Source organism: Pseudorasbora parva, chromosome 10 (genome assembly GCF_024679245.1).
Source record: "Pseudorasbora parva isolate DD20220531a chromosome 10, ASM2467924v1, whole genome shotgun sequence".
NCBI lineage: Eukaryota > Metazoa > Chordata > Actinopteri > Cypriniformes > Gobionidae > Pseudorasbora > Pseudorasbora parva.
In genome coordinates this window covers 31,706,059-31,733,534 of record NC_090181.1, presented here as the reverse complement: position 1 = coordinate 31,733,534, position 27,476 = coordinate 31,706,059, and the positions used below count along the sequence as shown (strand labels likewise).

Sequence of the window (27,476 nt, the reverse complement as noted above, 5' to 3'; positions counted from 1 at the left end):
ATGTATGCATTTCTGAGGTCAGCTATTGATCTACTCTTTGTCCTTTCTATAATTTTATAATATTTAAATAAATTATATATTTGGGATGCTAACAATTGATCTGTAATTGATAAATTGTTGATAAAATTGATAATTCGATAATAATTCGATAATAACATTATCGCTTTCGTCATTATTAAGCTTGTTCAAAATGGCCAGGAGAACGGTTCAAGCTCACCTTTTAATGTTATTTAAAAAGAAGAGAACAGAAGGCATGATATTTCTTTGATTAGTGTTTAAGGACACATTAGGACGAATAATAGCTAAAATGCATCGATTCCGTACGGCATTGGTGTCAAAGTTGTAGTTAATTATTAAAAGAGAGTGTAATTACTGAGATAATAATGCACACATGCATATATGTTTAAATCTGCAGAAACCATCCATTCAAGCCAGAGCTAACAATAACTATACTGCTAGTTGTTTAATGACTTGTCACTAAAGCCACTGGCTAATAGCTCAAAAGCACTTTTGATGGCGTTTCTGTCTGTTTCTATTAAGTTATTCAGAATAGAAAGAATGTGTGCGCTGTAGCCTACTTGTGACTGTGTGTGTTTGAGAAAGAGAGAGAGAGAGAGAGCACTTTCCATTCAGAAATTATATTCTGTATCATTGGATTGAATTGATATCCAAAGTTAGTGCTTTGAACCCCTGAAAGTGCACTTTAAAATAATAGTCATTTGGAACTCATTTATAGTTATTTTTATTTACAAAAATATATGTTGGTAACAATTAAACACTTCAGTGCACTTCACATCAGTAGTATATGAATATATGCCTATATTTTTATTCTACTCTTTAATGTTTAAATGTTAAAAATAAAATGTATTAAAGTTAGCTACAAGATGTAGCCACACTGACCACACCATCCCCCATGAATTTTTGTAAATTGACCAATTTCAACCAAGTAATCTTTTTGTAATTATATACAAAATGGCACAGCGGAAAGTATTTTAACAAAGTTACACAATTTAATACTGACTATTTGTTTAGACAACACATCTACTAATCAGTCTGGGAAATATACACAGTTCATCTTTCCTACACATAATATCTGACATTTCATGCGGCTACATTGGACCACCGACTTTCAATCAGGACTTCCCTTATGTGCTCATATCTATAGTCTGCTTTTAACCTCTGATCCACTGCCTGCCCTTATGCAGATCCAAGTGGCTGAATGTATGCCACTCCAGCGGCTGTTTAGAGTGCAGGGAAATCTGCTGTAATTGTTCCTGCTGGCACTAATGTGCTAATGGGCGATCAGCAATGCAGGCTGCATTGAGCCGAGCTCAACAGGGCTGTTGTTATTGTGTTGCCGTGTTGTTCCGGGCGACAGTAAGGAGCTAATACCATGCGGGGAGGCATCCGTCACTCGCATGCAGAAATTCACATGATGGCATCTGATAACCCAGAGCAGGCCATGAATGACAAGACTGTGGTTAACGTGATCTTTGTGTCTGCGTGTATGTGCGTGCGCACAGATGCTTCTTTTCCAGATGGTTGGATATGTCATGTTCCGAGTTGCCAGATTGCTGGTTTTATGTCAGATTTTGTGTCTGTTGTGAGCGGTTCTGATCATTATCTGTTTGTCTGTCTGCATTATCTCGCTCTGTGCATCTGTGTCTCTGGTGGGAGTGTGTGGTATTGTGTATGTTTCTGTGTGCAAATGCGCCGTGTGAAAGTCTGTGTGGCAAAGAAATGGGTGGCGTATAATCTGATTCTCCCTAGATGGAATGAAATGGATCGGTATCAGGATGTCACCAGGTCCTTGAACAGATTTTTTTCCATCCTATATTTTTATTGATGCCCATTCAGAATTGTTCATGCATTCTGACGGAATCATTTTTGACATGTATATACACTACCTTTCAAGATTATAAGTCAGTAAGATACTGAGCTGCTCAGCTGTTTTTAGCATTTATATTGATAAGAAATTTCAAAAGTTTCTTAAGCAGCAAAACAGCAAAGAATGATATCTGTAGTATCATGTGACACAAAATAAATGGAGTAATGATGCTGAAAATTCAGCTTTGCATTTTAAAATATATAACTGTTATTTTAAATTGTAATATTCACAATATTTGTTTTTTTTATTGTGTTTTGATAAATTTAATGCAGTTTTAGTGAGACTTCTTCCAAAAACATGGAAAAATCTTTTGAAATGTGGTAGTGTCTCTTATATTAAATTAATGATTTTATTATTTTAATTATCTTTACATTTTTAGGGCTTGTAGCAACTCATAATGTAATAACTGCACATAATGTAAAAACTGTGAATGATGTATTGAGTATTATATTATTATAACTATTATATTAAAATGTTCATAATGTAATTGATAAAATAATAAGCTCATAATTTAATAACAATTTTTACATTATGAGAAAATTATTACATTATAAACTCACGAAAAACATTTTTATTATTGTAATAGCTTTTTAAACATAAAAATATTAGTATTCCTATACGGTACATTTTAAAAAATCTAAATCTGTCTTAAACTACCTGCACCATGCAACATTTAAATATTAATTATGACTGCAACATTTAAATACTCATACTCATTATTATTGGGTTATTATATGTTTATTAAATATAAAGCATTGGTATTCCTTTACAGTAAATTAAAAAAAATCTGAATCCAGATAAATAAATAAAATTTGAACTTTTGCACCTTTAAACTACTACTACTAGTAGTAGTATCAGTAATCTGAATGATTTTGTAGGCAGGTTAAGACCTGGATTTAGATTTTTTAAAGTTTACTGTAACGGAGTACTCGTTTTTTTTTTTTGTCTTAAAGGCTATTACAATAATAAAAATTGTTAGTGAGTTTATAATGGCATACATTTCTCATAATGTAAATAATTACATAATGTACAATATTGTATTACATTTTTAAAATGATTACATTATGATCATTTTATTACAATAATAATGTGATACTTCTTAAATTATGTGCAGTTATTACATTATGAGTTACTACAGGGCTTTTAAGGTTTAAAATGCAATTGAAACATCAAGGAAAAGCTATATAAATAAATAATATATGTATGATGCCACACCTTTAATAGTAATTCTTTTGTTTTTGTGTTTCAGGAGCATATAATCAAGCACATCCTGACCTCTGCCAGAGATGAGCCTTCTGCACCAGCAAGGTACACACTCTGAACGTACCTTGTCCTAGTCATAGCTGTGCTTTGGTAGTTACCACATTTACTCTGACGCAGACTGCTGTGATGCTCATATAACCGACACAAGTTTGAATTTGACAATTCAATCCAATTTGCCACTCACTTTCCACATCATATCCTCTTCTAAAAAAACATGTCGTCTAGGTGCATTAAAGTGGATAGTTCATCCAAAAATGAAAATTACCCCATAATTTTCTCACCCTCAAGCTATTCTGGGTCTATATGACATTCTTCTTTCGTATTCAATTATATAAAAAAATGTCCTGTTAAATCTAAGCTGTGAATGGCAGCCCAAAATTCGAAGCCCAATAAAGCGCATCCATCCATTATAAAAGTAATCCACACGGCTCCCGGGGGTTGATAAAGGTCTACTGAAGCGAAGTGATGCGTTTGTGTAAGGAAAAATACCCATAAAGTAAAATATCTAGCTTTCGCCAGACCGGCATCCGTATTCAACTTACAAAAGAATGCATAACTAGCGCAACGATGACATCGCAAGCGCTTTGAACAGTGAGAGGCGTTAAACATTCTAATTAAGTTGAATTATGGAATGTAGATATTTTATTTTAAACATAGATTTTATTTTAACAGATGATTGTATCATTAATTCATTAATCATCCCGTTTTGTTGGGTTTAGCAGCCTTACTCAGGATTGTATTATTAAAGTCCTGCTTCGTGTTTTAATATTGGAATGTTTCCAGGTCAGTGCATACTCCTTGTTAGATTTAGTTTTGAAAAAGAAGCAAGCAAGCCCCATGCCAGACAGATTAATAACTCTGTACATTAAGGTCTGTGTTAAACCGGTGTGGGGCTACGTGTCTGGTCATATGTAGACAGATTAGGAGCAGTGTCATTTAAAGTAATCTAGTACTCAGTAGGATTAGAGTAGATCGTGATGGGGCTCAAGTCATTAGAAGCCCCTTTAACTCCCTGTGGAAAAAGTTTGGGTGTTTTTTCGGAGAAAAGCTGAGGAAAGCCTTAGATCATAGAAGGAGCAGACAGGAGGCAGGATTAAATATCTATGGCCTAGCGGTTAGGGCTCGAGCCTCAACACATTGAGGCGGGGAACTTATTCAGGCAATGCAAATTGAAGTCATATTTGATCTTTTGCAATGCGTTTCAATATATAATATAAAAAACCCTTCTCTATCTATCTATCCATCTGTCTGTCGACCGACCGACCAACCAAATGACCCACTGGCCACTTTTTTAGGTACACCTTTCTAGTACTGGATTGCACCCCCTTTTGCCTTCAAAACTGCCTTAATTCTTCATGTCATAGATTCAACTAGGTCCTTGGAAACATGCCTCAGATTTTGGTACGTATTGACATGATAGCATCACGAGGTTGCTGCAGGTTTGTATACTGTGCATCCATGCTACAAATCTCCAATTCCACCACAAAAGTGGATTGAGATCTGGTGACTCTGGAGGCAATTTAATTTTAGTGAACTCGTCATGTTCAAGAAACCAATTTGAGATGGTTTGAGCTTTGTTACATGATGGATTATCCAGCTCGAAGTAACCATAAAAAGATGGGTACACTAAAGGGATGCACATGGTCATCAACAATACTCAGGTAGGCTGTGACCTTTAAACGTTGCTCAATTGGCACTAAGGGGCCCAAAATGTGTGCCAAAAAATATCCCTGACACCATTACATCACCACCAGCCTGAACCGATGGATCCACGCTTTCATGTTGCTTATGTCAAATTCTGACTCTATCTGAATGGCGCAGCAGAAATTGAGACTCATCAGACAAGGCAAAAAAATGCCCAATCTTCTATTGCTATGTAATTATTAATTTTTTATAGCAAGGACACATTCCATTAATCAAAAGTGACAGTAAAGATATTTATAATGTTACAAAAATTAAAGTACATACATTCATATATGTAAACTTTATATATAAATAACTTATTTATTATTCAATAGTTTTTTTTATCTTCATGCATTTTAAATGCTAACATAAATATAAATATTCTGCAAGGCAGATGCAAACATTTTTCAATCTATAACGAGTATTTTCAAAGGGATTGTGCATTTTGTGCTTTGTCTCAATTCATGTGTGTATGTTTATTTTGAACGTGTTGGCAATTATTTATCCCTTTATTTTACGTGAGATTTACCCCTTATCTCTGTTTCTTTTTTCAGGTGTGTGGCACTCTGTAGTCTGGGTATTTGGCTCTGTGAAGAGCTGGTTCATGGCACTCAGCATCCGCAGATCAAAGAAGCACTTAATGTCATCTGTGTTACTCTCAAGGTAACGGATGCTTGGTTACACGACAACATATACATGTATTCTGCTGTTAAAGATTGATTATAAACGGAATAGAAGCATCTGTGTTGTAAAATAACCTTCACTGGCAATGTAAGTGAGCACAGCAGAGAAATGATGGCATTGCCCTTGGCCTGAGTCTTCTGAAGCCGTTCCTGATGCCTGGGCTCACTGCACTGGCACAAGTGTGTTCTGTTCATCCAGAAGAAGATTATTCCATACTCCCTGCACCCACCCCTACCAGCCTTCCTAAATCTGGACCGTCAACATGTTTGGCTCCTCTGCTTCTCACAGACAGAAGGCTAATCCACTGAAGAATGTACGCTTCAGAGAGTTCGAGGAATTATTACATTTCTGTCTGAAATGAAGTCTAGGGCCAACAGACACACACATACTCAAACTCTGGTCCAATCAGGAAAGCTTGTTTGTGATCGGGTCAATTTTATTGGCTTTTCTTAGAATCTGTGGTCAGTGGAGGGTTAGACATGAGGCTCTCTCTCCTTTGGGTGTGTTCCATGAAGCAGAATTAGGAAAAGACTTATCCCGTCCTAATCAGCTCAGATGAGGCGCACAACGCAATTTTGGTGTTTTGCTCCACACGTCTGAGCACATTAAAGTTACTGATGACTTCCATTTTAACTATTAATACCTTCCTTGCAGTTCTCAAATAAAACCGTTGCCCTGGTGGCCTCAGACATTTTGCACCTGCTCATAAACTACGTCGACGAACTGCAGAAATTCCCGCCTAACACTCCAAAGAAAATAGTGGAGGTAAAGTCAGTCATACTGCAAGTAAGCTGAAATTAAGCTAAGGCTGTTTTTGATTTGTTAAATAGAAAGTAACATTAATTTCCCTTTTTAGGTCCTTATTGCAACCATCACTTACCTTCTTCCTGTCACAGAGTCTTCCCCTCATGAGCTGGATAAAAGGGTATGTTTCATTAACAAGTGCACCCAAAAACAATGAAAGAACACACTCTTATAAATGTTAAATAAATGCTTTTTTGTTCAGCCATCAGTTCATAATGATTTTTTTTAACAGGAAAGTATACATATCTTTCAAAATCTGAATATTGTGGGGTTTTTGGGGGGTTTTTTAACACACAAAAAGAGTTATTTTACAGAAAGTCCTGGTTGCTCATTTCAATCCAAATTAAGTTGTTTGATTTGAACTTGTCCTGGTCCCATACCCTCTCGCTCTCTACATATTTTCCTCTTCTGTGTCTGTTTTCTTCTAAATAAAAAGGGAAAGGGGTTAACAATTTGTCCTAGATGGATGCAATATATCAAGTAATGTTCCTGTTCTTACTAATAAAATAAATGCAGTGTAAAGCAGCTTAACAACTTGCACGCTACGTTCTAAGTCTAAGCAGTTTGATAGCTTTGTGTGAAGAATAGGCAGAAATTGCCGAACTGGTTTTGTGAGACATGAGGGTGATACTGAACTGGGTGTACTTTTAAAATTGGTCACCAGGTTGCTTTTGCCATCGCAGGAATAGATAGCATTTTAAAATATATTGAAATAGAAGGCATGTATTTTAATTCCACAGTATTACTGTTTTTTTTTTAATTGTTCATATGTCTGTGTGTATGTATATGTATATATACCTTTTTCCAGCTGGTTGTGTCTCTGCTGCTGTGTTTGCTGGACTGGGTGATGGCTCTACCTCCAAAAACTCTCCTCCAGCCGGTCCAAGGTGCCTCAGACAAGGAGAAGACTGACAAATCTGTCCTAAGCTGCATCTATAAAGTACGAGACCATTGCTCGCATCATCTATTACACATAATTTATGTCTCTCAATATTCATAATTTTTATCTGTAAATTAAAGGGGTGTTGAATTGAGAAATCAACTTTCCCTTGAGCTTGTGATATATAAAAGGTCATTGTAATATAAGAATATTCTCTTAGTTTCAGAGCTGAAAACTTCCTTATTAGTCAAAGAAAACCTTTTATAGACACCAGGCTCAGCAAACGGTCCTGCGCTTCATACTTACGTCATTGCGCGACGAAACACTGCCTCTACCGCGTGTCTAATCCATAGCCTCGCCCACCGACTCATGGAGCTGATCGGCTCATGCTAGATGGTCAACAACAATAAACATGCCGAGGAAGATAGTAATATATTGCACTATTCCTGGTTGTGGAAGAACACAGTCGCTGCATAAGCTTCCTTCGGATAATAATAATAGGAATGAGTGGTTGAACTTTATTTTTAATAAAGTTCCAGTTCACGAGGGGAAGACAGTGGTGTTCGCGTCATTTCACTGCTGAATTGTTTGTAAACAAATCTCCGGTCAAAGCTGGATTTGGATCCGACAGGAATGGTGCAACACACTAATGTGAGTAAAACGTGTTTTTATATATAAGTATTGCATTGTTACAGATCGTTTTGCTTATGTGTACGTGTCTAACAGAAACATACCTTTAGTACGCTTGACTCAGACATGTATGGGCCAGAGCTCACAAAGCCCGGCAGGCCGATGAATCTCATTATATTCCGTTTTTGTTGTGTGCGCGCACGGTTCGTGCTTATATCGTCCGATCTTGCAGGCTATGTGTAATATAAAAATAATAGTTCAATCAATCGCGGTCGATGAGAAATAAATAATTGTGTTTGTTTGATAAAGACGTTTACGAGCCCTGTGGTCGAGAGACTCATTCTGGTTGCCGCTTCTACCTCAATCTCTCCTCTCCCTGAACTGACAGGGAAGCTGAAGCTCATTAAATATGCAAATCTTCTCCAATCCTAGCCGTGGGCGTTTACTTCCAAGTCTCCAGTGCGGCACGCCCATCAAAACCCAGCGTTCAGGAAAGAGCCTCAAAACTAGTGTAGAAAATAGCCTATTACTTATTAGTTATGATTTTTTTGAATGTAAAAACCACACGAACATCATTAGTTGACCTCAGACAACAGTATAAAAAAATAAAAAAGCCAGTTCATGACACATTTAAGACCCTGTGAAACAGCTGTGCATTATGTTTTATTTCTTTGTATTTCTAACCCATTTGTTCATCTTGCAGGTCCTCCATGGCTGTGTGTATGGGGCTCAGAGCTTCAGTAACCCCAATTACTTCCCCATTCACCTGTCAGACTTAAGTAGCCCAGACTATGACCCCTTTCTACTACTGGAGAACCTGAAGGAGCCAGAGCCGCTCCATTCACCTGACTCTGAACGCTCCTCCAAACTGCAACCTGTCACTGAAGGTTACCTACTTTTTATCTCATTCTTTGTTTTCGCAACTGATTTTTCAGTCAATTTCTGCTCTCACGCTTGTCTTTCTACCTTTTCTTTTGTTTACACCTTGTCCTCACCAGCTTTGACATGACAAGTTTTGACCATTAAAGGGTTCGTTTGTCCAAAAATTTTATTGATGTAATTAATTATTCACCCTAATGTCGTTCCACACCTGTAAGACATCCGCTCATCTTCAAGATATTTTACATTTAGTCTGACAGCATATCTAAGTGTATGCATACTACTGTCCATGTCCAGAAAGGGAATAAAAACATCATCAGAGTATACCATATGTGACATCAGTTAGTTAGTTAGAATCTCTTGAAGCATTGAAAAGACATTTTGGTCCAAAAATAACAAAAACTACAACTTTATTCAGCATTGTCTTCTCTTCTGCTTTTGTTTTCAAACCTCAAATAAAGATTCAAACGGTCATAAATCAGCATATTGATTCGTGATTCGGATCGCCAATGCCACGTGATTTCAGCATTTTGGCAGTTTGACACGCGATCCAAATCATGAATCACATTAGGGTGAGTCATGAATGACATAAATTAAATTTTTGGTGAACTAACACTTTTAAGTCATTCTCTCCTTACAGAAAGCAAAATCATAAGGCAGGCAGCCAATCAGAATGATTAAAGGTTTAATATGCAGCTACTAAATGCACCATTTTGGACCAATGAGATGCCATTGGCGTGGAGCTAACAAAATTCTTATCTGACTTTTCATTACATAGCTTTTTACTTGGATTAACATAGGACTGAACTGATCAAACATGTATTAACATGGGTGAATAGAGCTTGACGCCCGGTGTTATCCACCCATGTTTCTCTTATCTTTATCACCTTCTGTAAAACCTCTCTTAAAACAAGTACAGTAGTAGAACAAGTTATAAGCAGGAATAATGTCTGCAAATCGGTTTGCTCCCTTGTACTAGTTTCAGTGTGTATCAGGGCAAGGATGGGCTTGAGATTGACAGCAGGGGGGCTGGTTTCCTTTGCTGCCGGACGGTGCTGTGTCTCTCTCCATCAGACGAAAATAACTAATCATTACACCCTGAGTGAGACATGTGTCCACCACTTTCCTACCTCCATTACTCTTGAAATTACTCCTAGCACTGAATTCTTGCTGGATCGGAGGGCACTCTGCAGCTGAGGTGGTCCGAACAGAAGACTGCTTCATCAGGATAAAATCCCTCCTCCCGAGATCCCCAGTCTAAGAATGTTTTGGCTCATTAAGGCGATGGAGAGTGTCTCTGAATGTGATTGGTGTGGTGTGTTGATTGGGGGGAGTGGGCCTCTGGCACGTCGAGTGTACCGGCATTGGGCGGCTCTCTGCATGGTCTCTTTGTGAGTTCTGGCAGTGTATGATGAGGGAGTGTCTCCGTCGGGAGCTCCTTACCAGCATCGAGGCATCTGTACCTCTCACCAGGCATCCTGCATTCTTCATCACACCCTAATGTCCCTGTATTCACACGAGCTGTCTGCACCTTCACTCATCCCGGCTCTGCAGGAGTTTAACACTGATAGATCTGAAAATCACTACCTCCCTGATAAAACGAGTGCCTGAACTCTTCCTTTACTTATTTCTTACACCTTGTTATCATCACTGCAGTCTGTTCATGTCTCTCACTCACTATACAGACTGATTTGAATGAAATTCGACCAGATGTATAGGATGGATGAACAGATTAGTTGATTAGTGTATCTATACTTTTTGATTGATTTAATATTATTTTTAACGCTGCTACTGTGGCCATTAACATTCAGACAAATTACTTTGGCCACTGTAATGGTTTTTGTGCGTGTGCGCGCTCGTGCGTGTGTGTGTGCGCGCGTGTGAGTGTATGTGCATTTTTAGGAAAATGTTGATTTTAAAATATTCTTAAATATTCATGCATTTTTGTTTGGGTTATTTATTATTTTTGTGGCATCGTATTGAAAATGAATATAAAATTGCCATTTCATGCAAATGATCCTAAAAAAAACGCATCTGATTATGCCAGTTGACCCAAAATCAACATTAATGTATTAACTCTTAAAGACCTAGAACATTTTTGGGACGCCTGACATGCCTCTACTTATCTGTTTTTCTCACCCATTCTAACAGTTAGCATCAAGTCCCATATTTAATTTTAAACTGGAGAACATGAAGTTTCAATCTAGCTTATTTTAAGTCCAAAACTTTACATTTATTTAGTATGAAAATGGATTAAATTAATATAATTTTAAGAGAAATGGCAGCGAAAATTGTGTTTTTACTGTAAACTTAAACAGAACTTCATGAAGTTTGGATTTTTTTTCTTTAGAAAGTTAGACTTGGTTGTTTTAGACTTTTAGATTAAATGTCTACATGTAACAAACCGCAAGTTATAGCCATTTATTATAACATTGTTCTTGGCGATTCTGAGTGAAAACAGGTGTATTTTATTTACTGACTATGTAGATGCGTCCAAAAAAGTTTAAGGAGTAAGTAAATAGAAAGATTGTTATATAATAACAGGACACTGAAGCTCACATTTTTCTTCAGATAAATATATTATCATTTGAACCTGAACAGCAAATGCAAACAATGTAAAAAGTTGTGACAACAAACCATGCAATAAACGGGTGGGACTAATGATCAACAATCGTTTCTGTTTGGCTTAGTGTAAAAACCCACATGCGTTTTCTTGACTATTCATGCTAGATATTTTAATGACTCATCGATGCTTACAACGGAGCCTGTGAATGATCAGTCGAGAAATACTATGTACTTCTGATACTTCTGAGATTTTCCTCTTTATGGTGCACTGTACAGCATACAGATTGGATTAGCGTTTTTTAAAGTTATTAAAAGTTTTAGAGTGATAGTTATTTTATTAGCTGTGGGCTGCTGTCTCTAAGGGTTTAGTGATGTGTAGGCAAATATGGTGTCCCATACTTGGAATTTGTTCTCTGCATTTCACCTATTCAAATGCACACATACACACCCAGAGCATTGGGCAGCCTTTTTTTGTTGCGTCGCCTGGGGTGTGTTCGGGAGTTACGCGCCTTGCTCAAGGGCCATCTCAGTTGTGGGTAATGAGAGTGAAAGAGAGCGCTTGTCATACACTCTGCCCGCCTTTCAGGTTACAAGTTCAACTTTATAACCATTTGGGCACAACTGCCCCAAGCCCAAAAACTATATAAAGCTTCTGTAATACTGATTTGTCAACAACATCAAGATGATTTTGAAATTGTGTAGTTTCCAAATAGATTTAAACTGAGCTTAGAGCACTTCACTCTTCATAGTCATCTTCATTGATTTGAAAACATGATCAAATTAGCCTAAAACATATACTCAAGGAGTGGGGGATGTGTAAAAATGTATGAAGAATGGGCACTCTAATTGTCTTTGAAAATCTATGAAAATTTCTGCTCATACTTCTTACAAATACATCTTTCTCTTTTTGTCTGTAGTGAGGAGCCGCATTCAGCAAGGCCTGATTTCAATTGCGGCACGCACGGTCATATCTCACCTGGTCAACCACCTGGGTCACTATCCAATGAGTGGTGGTCCGGCCACTTTGACCAGCCAGGTGTGCGAGAACCAGGATAACCCATACAGCGAGAGCGCAGACCTGACTCCTGAACTCTTTGACGCTCCTAACTTGCAGTTCTTTGTGCTTAATGGCACCACCCTGCTGTCCTACCTACAAATCCGGGCAGAGGACGGCCTGCCGGGTGGCGGGATGTCAGCCGGCCTCACCACCACCAGTGCCTGCGTCCGGGTGATTGTAAGAGACATTTCCGGCAAACACTCCTGGGACTCGGCTGTACTGTATGGTCCGCCTAGTCAAACGTTGCACCTCTACTCGTCCTCCAATCAAGCAGGGGGTGGTAGAGAGCATGGCAGAGATGAGGACAGTCTAGAGAGAGGCAGTCAAGAAGAACCAGAGGATGAAGCTTTTCAGGAGAATGAGGAGGACCTGGATGAGCATGAAGAGATGAAAGAAGACAGGCAGGAGGAAGAACTTGAGGAAGAGGATGAGGAGGAAGAGGCAGGTCTGGAACTGATGGCCCCACAGGCCAAACGGCGGTGCAGAGAGGTGATCCCGGGCTGGGACTCCCTGCAGGATGGGGAGGATGCTCTGGACGAGATGCTGCAGTACCTGGGATACTCCAGCCCAGAGTGCCTACAATGTACTGGCGCACCGCTCAACATTCCAGCCCCGCCACCCACCTGCGTGTCTGAGAAGCAGGAGAACGACGTCATCAACGGCATCCTGAAGCAGTGTGCTGAGGAGCAGGACTTCGCGCTGCATCGTGGGAATGAGCTGAACATGAGGGCCGTAGTACAGCAAGAGCCAAGCCCGCAGAGACCCCAGTCTGCCTTCTATTACTGCAAACTGCTCCTCAATATACTGGGCATGAACTCCTGGGAGAAGAGGTAAGACCATGAGGACACACATTGCAGTTGAAAATGCCTAGAAATCCAATAGGGTATCCACAGGTACAAATCCTAATTGTAACAAATGTTGGTGTACTCTAGTGTTTACAAACCTCGAGGCACCTCAACAATACATATTTTGTCTCTCTTTTGAGATTTCTTGGAGTCTTGATTGAGATGATTCTGGTATATCTGATTAGGAAGAGTTCAAAAATATGTAGAATTGGGGTGCTTCCAGGAACAGGGTTGGGAAACACTGGTCTACCCTAACGGTTACAGGTATGGGATTATTGTAGCTATAGATTTGCTAGAAGGGATATAAATCTGTAGGATGGATCCTTCAAAAAAAATTCCACTAGCAAACGCCAGGCATCGTGGTGGGCAAGTTTCCCCACACTAGAGTTGCTACTTAAGAATTTAAAAGTTTTTGTCCCAAGACCAGTAGTTTGTAAGAATGTTCCCATGTGCAATACTTTTGAACAGATCTTAAGAAGTTCTCAACTATTTTTTAAGAACATCTTAAGAAGAAAATGGCAGGCAGTTATATGATTTTTGCAGAAAACCCAAAAATCTACTTGATGAAAAACACTGTTTTGCACTGCCTGCAGATTACCATAATTGGCGGGAGTTCAGCACTCATAGTCGCTTCTTTTTTTATGTGCCGTGTAAAGAATTGGTAATCACATTTTTTCATAAATTCATTACTTTCATCATGTCTACCTAAAACAGAGAACAGTTTTATTATTTGTCATTTCACTGCGTGAGTATTCAAGAGCAATTAAGATTTGTTGAAATTGATGGTACATTGATTTAAAAAATATATATATTTTACCAAAAATAGTCCCCTTTTTGGTTAACATTGAGTTTTTGAGCAGTTTATTACAAATCAGAGAAGTGAATTCCACCAACCAAAATTCTGCTGATTCTGTTATGTCTTTATCGTACCTTTGTTTAACTGCTTTATCAAAAAGTTTAATCCATTGGTCTGAATTTTTAGCTAGAGTTTGTTAGCACATCTGGATAGTGTTGTTGAAGGCAGATAGTACATGTAAACATCCTGTTTGCTCACACCTCTCCCTGATTGTGCAGATCCGTGTTAATCTGCTCTAAACAGTCAACGTCTTTTTGATTAGCTTATCCACCAATAGACGCTACCGTGCTGCTCACTTACATCTCAATCTCAGTGTCCATCCCCTTCCCTCATTCATAATGGTTCACCACATTGCGTTTCACTGTAAGGGTTCAATCCCATTCCATTTTGTGGTATTACAGAGAATGGTTAAATATTTCCAGATGACAAATAATTGGAAAATTGGGGTTATTTTTCACCTTGAATGTAATGGCATTAATTTCCATGATATACATTCTCTGTGTTATGAGATTAATGTAGGAAAATTGTTTTTTCACCATTTGCTCAGAGAGTTGTCGGGGGGGTCTTCAACAGCTCCGGGTGCGGTGTGTGTGTGTGCACGCATGCAGCTTTTATGGGGGGATTAATTCTTGAGGGGTCTGTTATCTGCCGAGCAGCCGCGGTACTTTTCATTCTTGCCTGATACGCCGGGTGAAAATAAAAGGCTTCTACCTTTCGAATGTGACTGGAGGGTTATTATGAGTTGGAGAGCTGGGAGAAAATGCATAGGGGCTGTTTAATGAGGAATTGTCCTGCTGCCGCTCTCCAGGCATTCATGTATCATTTATCCGTGGTCAGAGACTAAGGCATTGCAATCCGCCAGCCCATTGTGTGTGTGAGCGCGCACCTAATGTCGGCCTTTTATGCCGTTCACGCGTTCGCCTCCTGAAATGGCTCACTTTCAATGGAGAAAATGAAGACCATTACATTGCAACAAGCTAATAAAGAGACCCCTGCTCAAAGAAAAGGAGAACAAAACAAAAAGTCCTTTTAGAGAGCATCGTGTGGCTTTTCCACATGACTCACGTGGCCACTTGGAGGGAGGGAATGATAAAGAGGGGGAGAGGGAGAAAGCAACTGAACTCTGGGCTATATAAACTGCAGATGGGGGGGGGGGGCGACGTGCATTATCTTGTAAGTTTATGGATTTTTTTTTTCTTTTCACGACATCACATGTAGGTTTTTGTTTTATGGTTCATTGTGCCAGAAGACGTTTTTCCACATAGGATCTTCGATTGTTTTTGTTTTCAATTGCGTTTCTGTTGCGGGTTCAGATTTTCCAGGAGTCTGTGAGAAAAACAAGGAAGACGGTAATTAAGCAGGCAGGCATTTAATGAAAGAGATCTAACACAGTCTAGAGCAGCTCTTCTCTAAATGGGGTCTGTGGAACATAGCTAGGGCATCAAAACAATCTATCTATCAAAAATCTATAGTTTGTCTGTCTTTGTTCTATCTAAAGTTCTGTCATTCAGTTTGTTAATCTATCAGCTGCCTGTCTATCTATTCTATTTATCGTTTAATCTGTCGTTTTATCTATCAACCCATCCGTCTCTGTCTGTCTGCTGTTATAGCTTTCATTTTATCTATTCCTCACTTTCGGTCTATATGTTTCATCCATCCATCCATCCATCCATCCATCCATCCATCCATCCATCCATCCATCCATCCATCCATCCATCCATCCATCCATCCATCGGTCTGTCTGTCTGTCTATCTATCTGTCATTCTGTCTCTGTCTGTTTTCTATTTTTATCTCATCTATTTTTTTTTTATGTTTTCTATTTTTATCCATCCATCCATCCATCCATCCATCCATCCATCCATCCATCCATCCATCCATCCATCCATCCATCCATCTATCTATCTATCTATCTATCTATCTATCTATCTATCTATCTATCTATCTATCTATCTATCTATCTATCTATCTATCTATCTATCCATCATCTGTCTTCTATCGTTTTTTTCTCTCGTTCTATCTGCCAGTCGACCTCTATCTTCTATTTTTCTCTCTGTCTGTCTGACTTTCATGTCTATCTTTGTCTATTTATCTGTTTATCTAGCTGTCTACCGTCTTCCTTTTTCAATTTATAGATGTTGTTGCTAATTAATCTGAACGGATCAAAAGTGAGTAATTTGGTAGAACATTACTCTCCATTAGTTCTTATGTTAAAATGTCTCATTTCTAGGAACAGTTTCCACCTGCTGAAGAAGAACGAAAAACTACTGAGAGAGCTGAAGAATCTGGATTCAAGGCAGTGGTATGCCACTTTTTATCTAGTGTTGTTTCTCTAAATCCGTTAGGAATTTTATTGTAAGGGCAAAGGGACAAAATGATAGCGTTTACTATAGCTGTTATTTTGTATAGTCTGAGAGACCACCTCATGTAAGTGTACTCCTGTTTGGCTCCTAAATTGACTTTCTTCTGCGTTTACTTTCTGCAGTCGTGAAACACATAAGATCGCTGTGTTTTATGTGGCAGAAGGGCAGGAAGACAAGCACTCAATTCTGTCTAACACAGCTGGGAGTCAGGCGTATGAAGACTTTGTGTCAGGCCTGGGCTGGGAGGTAAAATCTTGATAATTAATATTGCTGGGAGGCAATTTATTATGTGATAGTGTTCTGTATATTTAGCTATTTCTTGCAGTGTTTTATAGGGAATTAATGTATGGGCCCCAACAAACTTTTTCCTCTATGCAACAGGTGAACTTAACTACTCATTGCGGTTTCATGGGCGGCCTGCAGCGGAACAAGAGCACGGGTTTGACCATGCCCTACTTTGCCACCTCTACAGTTGAAGTGATGTTTCATGTCTCCACACGCATGCCACCGGACTCCGACGACTCTCTGACTAAAAAGGTAAACTTGTAAAAGATGCAATTATGATTTTATTTGGGTTACATGAGCAATGTCTGTTTAGGCACTATTATGGTATTACTGGATTACCACCACATCTCAGATCTTTGAAATAAAAGGCTTAAAATAAAAAAAAATGCTAATTTTGAAGAAAAAAATCAATCTATACAGTGAAAGTCAGTGAGGTACAAAACAACATCTTAATGACTCGTTCGTAAACATACATCTAGATAGTACACTAATCTCAAAGGAACTTTGTCCTTTTTCATCCCTCAAAAACTGTTGATTCTCTGAAGAGTTACACTTTCCCCGTTTGCTCACCTGTGATGGCCTTTTAGATTGTAGTTTGTGTGGTTTCTTTTCTTTTATAGCTTTTCTGTCTTGACTCCTCTCCAGCAGTGCAGCTCTGCTCTTCCTGTGCTGTGGGTGAAGTGGGATACAGAACCTCACTGACCTGTGCATTCACACCTCATCATTAAACCTAACCCAGGCTAATCTGAGGGGTTGGACACTTATACCTGCCGAGAGTGGCACTTTTGTGTTTCTGGTTCCCCAGAGAGAGAAAAGGTCCTCTCTGGTATCAGAACAGAGAAAAAGAGAGAGTAATGACTCCTAACAACCATACTTTCTCTCGTTCTGCCTCACCCACTGGCTTTTATCTCTGTCTCTCTTTTGTTTAAAGAGGGATGTCACACCCTTTTTTTTCTCACTATTCCTCGCAGTCGATGTGACCTCACAGAGAAACATTGCTGCATTTTTCTTTTTCTACTATGCTGTTTCTTCAACTATGGCCACTTTTGTGGCCTGCAGGTTTTTATAAATTAAACACTCTTTTAAAACACACTTTTTACATTTTGACTAGTTTAGTTTTTGTCTACAGTGTTTGCACATATTAAATTATGTATTGATATATAGCATAATATGGTGGAAATTACGACATTGAAATGACAACGTTTATTTTTGTTACAAATGCAATTTTTTTCCTGCTACGGCTAATTTCATAACATTTTAAGCATCCCAAATACACTAATGCAATATTTTCCTGGATAAATTATGCAACTAAAATATTTGAAAAATGACCTTTTTACTTCACATCAAGGAGGCGTGAAACACTCAGTTTCAGTCAATCTCATGTCAAACTTGCGTACCTAAAGAGTAGTATGTCATCCTTCATATCTCTGAAAATTCTTTAGTTTTATTACATTTATAAAAGAAAGATAGGCTCTACCGTCTCTTTCCGGTAAAAAAACGAGCGGCTGGAGGAATATCCTATGGGTGGCGCTAAAGAGCCACGAGCGCGTGCAGCTATTCCGTTGAGAGCGTCTGAAAGCTCTGACATCCTTAATCGTAGAGAAAAAAAACCTTATCCTAAATAAACCATTGAGATCAATCAGATTTAGCCATACATATATGATCCAGAATCTAGAGGCTGAAATTGAACAGGAGAAGCAGCAACGATGACTACAGAAGGACGTCTCAATGGTATGTACTGTAACTTATATTTGCTTTGCGGCGTGTCCTGCTTGCGAGTTTTACAACATTTGTGTGTGTTTAAACCTCATGGTTTATGAGGACATAATTTAGTTTATGGACTATTAGCAGTAGCAAGTGGAACGGTTGTACAAGTCAGACTAGTGTGTATTTACATAGAAAAACAATGGAATAATAGCGCATTTCAATGAACGAGTCAATAGCTAACAACACAAAGACATTTGAAGCAGTTTTACACACCGCCTGCTTCCAACATACGACCGTGAACCTTAATCGCTGGAACTGCTCCATCTTTCAGCATTAGACAAGCTACAAATTCCGAGTTGAGCTGTACCTTGTTTATAAACCATCGTCGCCAAAAGGCATGGAACAAACAAAAACACTTGCAGAACTCTGCTCCAAAAAAAGAACAAAAAATAACCTCCATCCACTGTCCCATTAACGCTGTGCAGGGTCGTCTTGCCCTGACAATCAAAAACACACTTCTTTGGTGACACTTCTTTGATTTAATGATGTCCTGTGACCGCAGTGCAGCCCCCTATCAAAGTTAAAATAATAATAATAATATTTTTGAGATGTAGGTGTGTTTTTTTTTTTTAAAGGGTTAGTTCACCCAAAAATGAAATTTATGTCATTAATGACTCCCCCTAATGCCGTTCCACACCCGTAAGACACCTGTTCATCATCGGAACACAGTTTAAGATATTTTATATTTAGTCCCAGAGCATATGCAGTCAATGCCCACTTTACTGTCCATGTCCAGAAAGGGAATAAAAACATCATCAAAGTTGTCTATATGTGACATCAGTTAGTTGATTAGAAACTCTTGAAGAAAAGACAATGCTGAATAAATTCATAGTTTTTGATATTTTTGGACCAAAATCTATTTTCGATCCTTCAAGAGATTCTAATCAACTAACTGATGTCACATATGGACTACTTTGTTAATGTTTTTATTCCCTTTCTGGACATGGACAGTAAAGTGGGCATTGACTGCATATGCTCTGGGACTAAAATATAAAATATCTTAATCTGTGTTCCGATGATGAACGGAGGTCTTACGGGTGTGGAACGACATTAGGGTGAGTCATTAATGACATAAATTTCATTTTTGGGTGAACTAACCCTTTAAGTCATCCTAGGTTTATATGACACACAACATTCTTCTTTCAGACAAATACAATCAGAGTTATATTAAAACATGTCCTGGCTCATCTAAGATTTTTATTTTCAGTTTCTGTTATGAAGTCCATAAAAGTGCACCTATCCATCATGTAAGAAAAATATCCATATTTAAAACTTTACAAACTGTAATCTAACTGTCGTACGTGTGTTCCAGCGTATGACGTAGGACGCTTTGGTGAAAATATGCTAGTTCTGTTTTGTTTTGCTCTGTGTTCATCACCAAATCTTACACTACGCCTGCGTTCTACATCTTATGCTGAAACGGCAGTCTCTTGTGAACGTGCATATGACAGTTAGGGGAATTTAGAGATTACAATTTGTAACATTATAAAATATGGATATTTCTCTTACACAAACGAATCACTTCATAAGGCCTTTATTAACCCCCCGGAGCCATGTGGAGAACTTTTATGGTGGATAGATGCACTTTTTTGGACTTCAAAACAGAGGCAGCCATTCACTGCCATTATAAAGCTTGTATTCATCTAAAAGAAGAATGTCATATACACCTAGGATGGCTTGAGGGTGAACTATCCCTTTTACGATTGAAATACTGGGTGTTGGACAAATGTATAAACTAAAGAACATTTTTTACACAATCAAAACAATTAAGGCATGGTTTTAATGTGACCTTGATATAACAAAAAGAACAATGGTAAAAGCTGTTAGTTTTAATAAAAAACAACCCATGGGGCATTAAAGTGTCCGTAGTTTAAGAAACACCCACAATTGTCTGTCTGCATGGGTATTTTTTTCTGTTCGCATGGCCTGCACAAATCTAATAATGCACAGCATTATCCTTAATGAGCTTGGCTGGAAGGCTGTGATATGGGGTTGTTTGTGGAGCGGCCAGCCCCATGTTCAATGACCAATCGCTTGTCATTAAAGCTGTCCCCTCACTTCCTCACTCATACGTCTTCTGGGGCAGAGACGAGGCGATAAGGTGCTAATGCGCCCCAAAGACTTATTAATGAATGTTGATAGAAATGTGATATTGCGGCGAGTGACACAGTGAAGGAAGGGAGGGCTATAGTGGACCATAAGAGGGACGTTTCACGGGCCGTTAGGTGGGGGTGGGTGGGGGGCTCTAATTAGATTACCACGTTTAATCTAAATGGCCTCGCCTACAGCTTATTGTGTCTTCTCTGTTTTTATGAGCTGAGCAGGTATGCTGAAAGGGGTTTGTGGGATATTGTCAGGAAGATGCTGGACTGTAATTGGCTTTAAGTAGAAAGATGACAAGATGTAAGGTCCAATTTCAGAGCCCACTGTTTTAAAAAAGATCTCTTTTGTTTGATGCTTGCAAGGAGATGGCAGAAGTGACATTTAATTTTTTTTTTACATCAATGCAAACTGAAATGTTGTTTGCAGTGATCTTTCTTACATTTTTGTAAGTGAAATAGGGTAGTCAGGTGCAGCGCTTATTTTGTCCTTGAGTATCGATGGATCGATTGGATCATGAAAATTGGGCGTTTTAAGAACCGAAACCAAGTCATCATTTATACATCAATGGCTGTGAAATACTCAACACTATTTTTGCTCATTTCATTTCATATGTGAAGTCATAAGAGGGTTCGGTTCACCCTAAAATAACACACACATGAATCACCCTGCTGTTCTAATGCTGTTGGCCTTTCTTTTTTGACCACAAAAGGAGGTTTAAAAACCTAAAAAAAATCTGAATTAAAAGATTAATAAAAAGTAACATGAAACCCAATCCAAAAAGTTATCACATTTGCATCAGTCACCTGTCGTTCTGAACATCAGCAGACAAATATAGTTCTGATCTGGAGATATTTAAAGTAACTAATTTTATGCTCAAATTAGAGCAATCACCTTTTTTATAATTCAGACATTTCTTTCCTGCATTATTTTGTGTCATGGAGGTGACAGAGCTCATCATGCAATTATAAATCTAATGCAGATCTATATCTTCTTCTTATCACATTGAGGACAGGCCTTTTGAATTTCTCCTGCAACTTTGCCACGATCTGCACCACGGGGCCCGCCAAGCAAATGTGGCATTTCTCAGAATGATATTACATGATTAAACAAAGATGGCAGAGATGAAAGAAAATCTCTCAGTCCAGACCACCTTATCGTCCAATAAAACTCCAATCATTTTGTCACACGGACACACACCCTGGAACGAAATGGCAGCCCTCGGTCTGTGGCAGTGCAGCTGAAGGCTGGATGTAATTCATGGCTGTAATTTGAGCACGAGGCGTGTGGTGAAGTGATGTGTGGGGTTGCTGGGCCCGGTGGAGAGGTTTTGGACTGCCGTCCCTGCCCTGCAGGGGAGCTGAGGGGACCTCCACGCCACGCACGGCTATATTCCGCCCAAATTAGATTGGGTCCGTCCCTGTGCTGCATCGCCTATCATGACTCCTCAGAGGCAAATTGGATTTGCAAGGGCTGCTGGAGAGGCTATCCAGAGCACGATCTTCCGATAGCAACTCTAAACCATGTTAACTAGACACTAAAGCGTGTCAGCGCGGCCGCCGGTGCCACAACGCATACACATTTATTTTTCTGTAGTTTTTTTTTCTTCCTTTACAGCTGCGTTTTTATGCACTGTTTATTGCGTAACATGCACTCTAAAGGATCCGATATTTACTTTTTGCCACATAGTCCATGAAAATAAATTATTAAATATTTTATTAAATTAGTTTTGATTCATTCATTCCTTTTTGAACTGTTCAACTTGTGGGTTACAGAGCTGACAGCCTTCCTATGACCCACACTGTTTTAAATATCTTAAGCCATAGCTCCAGTTAAAGAAATGAATGATGTCCATTGCTAAATCCAAAGGACAGAGTTTGTCATTAGTTGCATAAAGGTTGCGGCCATCGCTCGGGACAGTTGACGGGTCACTGCGCCCATGGCCGTGGCAGTGATTGAGCGGGTCCCGGGAAGATGGAGTGATCGGGCTAAGATATATGAGAAGAGATGAGAGAGACTAAGTGGCCGCTCTCTCATCTGTCACAGCACAAGGTTAATAAATGCTGTTGTGAAGCGCTTCTCCGCGGCTCAGACAACGCACAGTTGAGATTCAATTCAGACCAGTTACTTTTGTATAAAGTATGCCCGTCACACAAGGCCTCTTGAACTTTTGTATTGTAAACATTGCATACAATTGTATTATTGATGTGAACTCCACATACAAAGGGAGGTTTCACCATACAAAAGTATAATCTATCCACTCTCTCCATACAGTTAAGACACCTGGGTAACGATGAAGTGCACATTGTGTGGTCCGAGCATTCGCGGGACTACCGGAGAGGCATCATTCCTACTGAGTTTGGAGACGTGCTCATCATCATCTACCCCATGAAAAATCACATGTACAGCATCCAGATCATCAAAAAACCAGAGGTGAGCTCAACACTGATGAAGGAACTGTTAGAACAAAACCATCATTTGATTCATTTTCATGATTCATTCCTGCATGTAACTTGAGATGATATAAACATTTTATATTTTTCTTTATTTGAATAGATTTGTGAAATATTCATTAGAAAACATTTTTTGAAATAAACAGGGATGGCATGAAATGCTGGAATATACTCTAGTGCAAGGGTCTTCAACCAGGAGAGGGTCTTCAATCTGCAAATTAGTGTTTGATCACAAATAATTTTGTTTAAAAATTAAAACAGCACAGTCAAATTTAATATAAGTGCCCCTGAATCGAAAGCAATAGAACCCTTGGTTGATACTGTAATAATGTAGTATTGTAATATTGTGTAATGTTTTTGAGTTTGCGCTCTGGAGAGCGGTGAGAAATGTGCAGTGCTGAGCAATGTGGCCAATCACAGACATGTTTATTGATCTCTTGAACGCAATGACCAGAATCCAGTCACCACTGAAAACGCCAGAGTTTTTGTTCAGTGATGAGTTCTGCTCACACTCGCGAATACGCTCATTAACAAAGAAAGACGCAACGTAAGTAAGAGATTCATTATGCAGTGCAGACAACTTTTATTTTAACAGAATGCTGAGAGATCGCGAACTGAGATGAGTGACAGCTTTTAGTGATTGTAAAGTGAGCGCTCTTTCATGCTTTACAGGCTATATAGCTATAATTAAATTAGTAATGAATAAAAGTATTGTTTTTCATGCTGCTATCGATGACCAAATATATGCTGCAATGTTTTGGAAGTGACGTCTCTATATAAATGCGTGATTCACTTACAAAATTGCAATTGACAGTGATAACTAGCCCGGGGAAAAAACATGGCGTCTCAAAATATATACGTGCAATGTAAATGCAGACTCGTAGATTACTAGAAACAAACTATTCATATAAATATGTTTTTAAAATGTTTGTTCAAATTAACTGTAAAAGTAATTACTTGTAAATAATTGTAAATGTCTAACTGTACATTGCTAATGTTGTAATGGTGAAGCCATTGCTTACACATTACATCTGCACCCTCACTAATTTCACATACTCAGTGATTTTTCAGAAATTAAAATCTGAAGTTTTCAGTAAATTTGAAGCTAAAGTTCAAGTAATTAACTTTTCTGTTTAAAATTAAACAGATTTTTTTATAAACTGGTAGCTGAAGTTAAGGTAAATGTTTGTTTAATTATCTATCTGATTAGTCAAATTAAAATGTATGACTCTGAAAAACCATTAAAATCATTTAAAACAACTGCAGACAACTAATAAATTGTGATCTTTATCACATTATGTTGTTTATGATGCCTAAATAATATAATTTTTAACAATGGCAAGCAATATACAGACAGTGATGCATGTGCAACAAAAATGTTCAAAGTTCTGATCTAGTGATGTCTAAACATAATATAACTTATTTGTAATCATAATATGATTAGTTTCTATTGATATTGAAGTGTAAATGCTTAATAGCTCTATTTGACAAAATCTCTATCGCCTATGGGGTCCTTGCCCTGAAAGACGTTGAAGATCCCTGCTCTAGTGTTTATAAGTTTGGGGTCAGTTTTTAAAAGTTTTTAACATTTTAACTGTGATTATTGTAATAAGTGTTTACTATGTGTCAAATCAGCATTTGGGAATGATTTCTAAAAGGCAATGCAAAACTGAAGACTGGAGTAATGATCACAAAAATAAATTACATTTTAAAATATATTAAAATAGAAATTATTTTAAATTGTATTAATATTTCACAATACACTTGTTTACTGTATGTTTGTTTAAACATGCATCAAATATTTATTTTAAAAACATTTTAAAAAATCTTCTTAAAATCCTAAACTTTTGACTGATAGTGTATAAACCTTGAACACCTAATAATGAAGTGTTAGATGGCTAAATATTTATTTTACTACATAAAAGTGACATTTGACACCTTTGAGACTTTTTGGCACTTTTGTCTGTTGGCTAAATGCATCCGATTTCCCGAAACCCTCGTCCACACTGTGAGGGGGAAAAATGATTTTCATGAATGTCAAAGAAAGAGATCGATATACAGTAACAGAGAGAGATTTGCTTCTGCATTTGTTGTTCTGTAAATGAGCTCAATGCTTTGTACAGGAGACAGTGGAAGAATATCTGTCTTTGGGCACTACCAGCCATTGCTTCCTGCTCAGTTATGTCAGGGCTAATTGAATGAATGGGATTCTCAGAATCGAATTCCGCTGTGGAGATGGATCCGAGACGAGAGGCTCAGTCTTTCATGCAGTCTGAGGAAATGTAGAAAGATGGAGAGATAAAGAAAGACGAGGCCTGGCTTTTATGAAAGTCCATTTAGACCCCATTTCAGTGCATAAGGGCTATTCACTGTGTCTTTTCTGCTTAATGTCAGGGAGTTTTCTGTAACAGGCTGAAATACGTAGAAGGTTTTGACATCTCCATGCCTCCTTTTATTTGAAGGATAAAGCTACTAGCTTATATGGTGTGTGAAGGCAGAAAATCCTATTGTGACTGTGTTTGCAAACAACTTTTATATCAAAACTATTCCCTCTGACTGAAAAAAAGGGGTTTAGATACCTGAATAAACGGAATAAAAATGTTTGGAATGTGAGAACAAATAACATACACTATTGTTGAAAAGTTTGGGGTCACTAAGATTAATTTATTTATTTTTTTGATTGAAATGTGTGTTTTGTTCCTGCCTGGAGCACGTCTCATTTTGCTCTTCACAGTCCACTAACTGTTCATATATCATGTCATCTCACTTTCCACAGGTGCCATTCTTCGGCCCCTTGTTTGATGGAGCCATAGTGGATGGAAATATCTTACCCACGGTGGTGCGAGCCACAGCCATCAATGCCAGTAGAGCTCTGAAATCCCTCATTCCTCTTTACCAAAATTTGTATCCTTTTTCCCAGACTGATGAGTGCACATTTTGTCATGTTTAAAGTGGCGGAAGCCTATTATCATTGTTGCCGCCTGCTTGGTTCGTTTCCTGCTCTGTCCTCCTGCCGTACAGACCTGGCTCACATGTGTACAGATTGACTTGCAAGCGGTCAGGTTGGTCTCTCTCTCAGAGCGCGAGCAGGTAGAGCCGCTCAATAATTATTGACATCTTATTTCTCACATGTAGAGCACCGCTCTCTACTCACCCAGTCAGCCGGGTGATGGAATCATTCTGATCACCCCTCAATGCCTGCTAACTGTGATGCACAGCCATTTGCTTTTTGAAATCCTTCTGTGGCAATTAGCTTTTATTTCTGTCTCTCTCTTTTTCTCAGTCACATAATCTGAATCTCTGCTGTGGTTATTAATCTTGTTGCTTAGGTCTTTTTGATCACTTTCCAGTTATTATTATAAATGCACAACATACAATGTCCCTTTAAAAAATGTATATTAGTACTAGTGTTTGTTTGTTTACCTTCACATAATTATTAGGGCTGTCAAAATGTAAAAACTCTAATTGGAAATTATTTTATGGAATAAAAGTAGCGTTATATAACCCATTCAAAGCTTTGGGGTTGTAAGTGTGTTTTTGAAATAATTATTTTATGCTTACCAAGGCTGCATTTACTTGAGTAATATTGTGAAACATTATTATGATTTAAAATGTGGTTATATTTTATATTTTATTTTATTCCTATTATGTCAAAGCTGAATTTTCAGCAGCCACCTTCTTAATATTTTTTTCAGGATAGAGGACCAGAATTAGTTTGAAATCTAAATATTTTATAACATTATAAATGTCTTTGCTGTCACTTCTGAAAAATTTGACCTCAAACTTTTGAATTATATTGTGACTATATTATTATTACATTTATTATTATTTTCTTACAATTTTTCTTACAATTTTTTTACAATTTAATTTACTTGATCCCACACGTTTGGATGGTTTTTTGCGAATCAGTTTTTTCCTTCATAATCTCAATCCAATATTTTTTTAACACTGCATTAAATTATGAGATCAATTACAATTATTATATTAAAATTGATTGACAGCCCTAATAATTTATGGTGCTTGCATAGTGTTGCTCGTGTTTTAAGGTTAGGGATTTAGACCTGTACACATCCTGCATATCTCAAATCATGTGACTTGCGGTTGAGGACTGGTGTGCTCTTGCTTTCCGTCGTGGCGAGTGGGAAAAATCCCATAGATTTACATGAAGGACAAACTGGAGCCATATCACAGCACAATATCACTGGCAGTCAGCTCTTTTGACCCTCCAAGTAAAAGCATATACAATAAGAAAAGAGCACTTTTAAAGAAATGTTGAAGTCCTTCGCTCTGAACAAGCCACATGGGCTGGATTTGAACTTGGGCAAGGTCAAGTTGCCACTATAATTTTACTTGTTTTTTGTTTTCAAACTATTTACAACCACAATTACATCCACTATATGCTTTATATAATGTTAAATATCTAAGCATTTCCCAGTCCAAATCCAGCCTCTCTGGCTTGTTGGTGCCGAGGACCTT

At 38.2% G+C, this 27,476-nt stretch overlaps 1 protein-coding gene across 8 annotated transcripts in view; it reads left to right on the top strand.

The window, feature by feature from the left end:
• The window catches only part of ralgapa1 (Ral GTPase activating protein catalytic subunit alpha 1), a 117,591-nt gene that overhangs the window by 66,087 nt on the left and 24,028 nt on the right, over positions 1-27,476 (top strand). For all 8 annotated transcript variants that reach the window (XM_067455872.1, XM_067455871.1, XM_067455875.1 and 5 more), the window contains 12 exons: positions 3,138-3,196; positions 5,389-5,497; positions 6,173-6,283; positions 6,375-6,443; positions 7,131-7,262; positions 8,536-8,719; positions 12,194-13,163; positions 16,263-16,334; positions 16,518-16,641; positions 16,777-16,932; positions 22,822-22,980; positions 25,777-25,904. In XM_067455872.1, the coding sequence (XP_067311973.1) occupies positions 3,138-3,196; positions 5,389-5,497; positions 6,173-6,283; positions 6,375-6,443; positions 7,131-7,262; positions 8,536-8,719; positions 12,194-13,163; positions 16,263-16,334; positions 16,518-16,641; positions 16,777-16,932; positions 22,822-22,980; positions 25,777-25,904 (2,273 nt within the window). The remainder of the gene's footprint in view (positions 1-3,137; positions 3,197-5,388; positions 5,498-6,172; positions 6,284-6,374; positions 6,444-7,130; positions 7,263-8,535; positions 8,720-12,193; positions 13,164-16,262; positions 16,335-16,517; positions 16,642-16,776; positions 16,933-22,821; positions 22,981-25,776; positions 25,905-27,476) is intronic.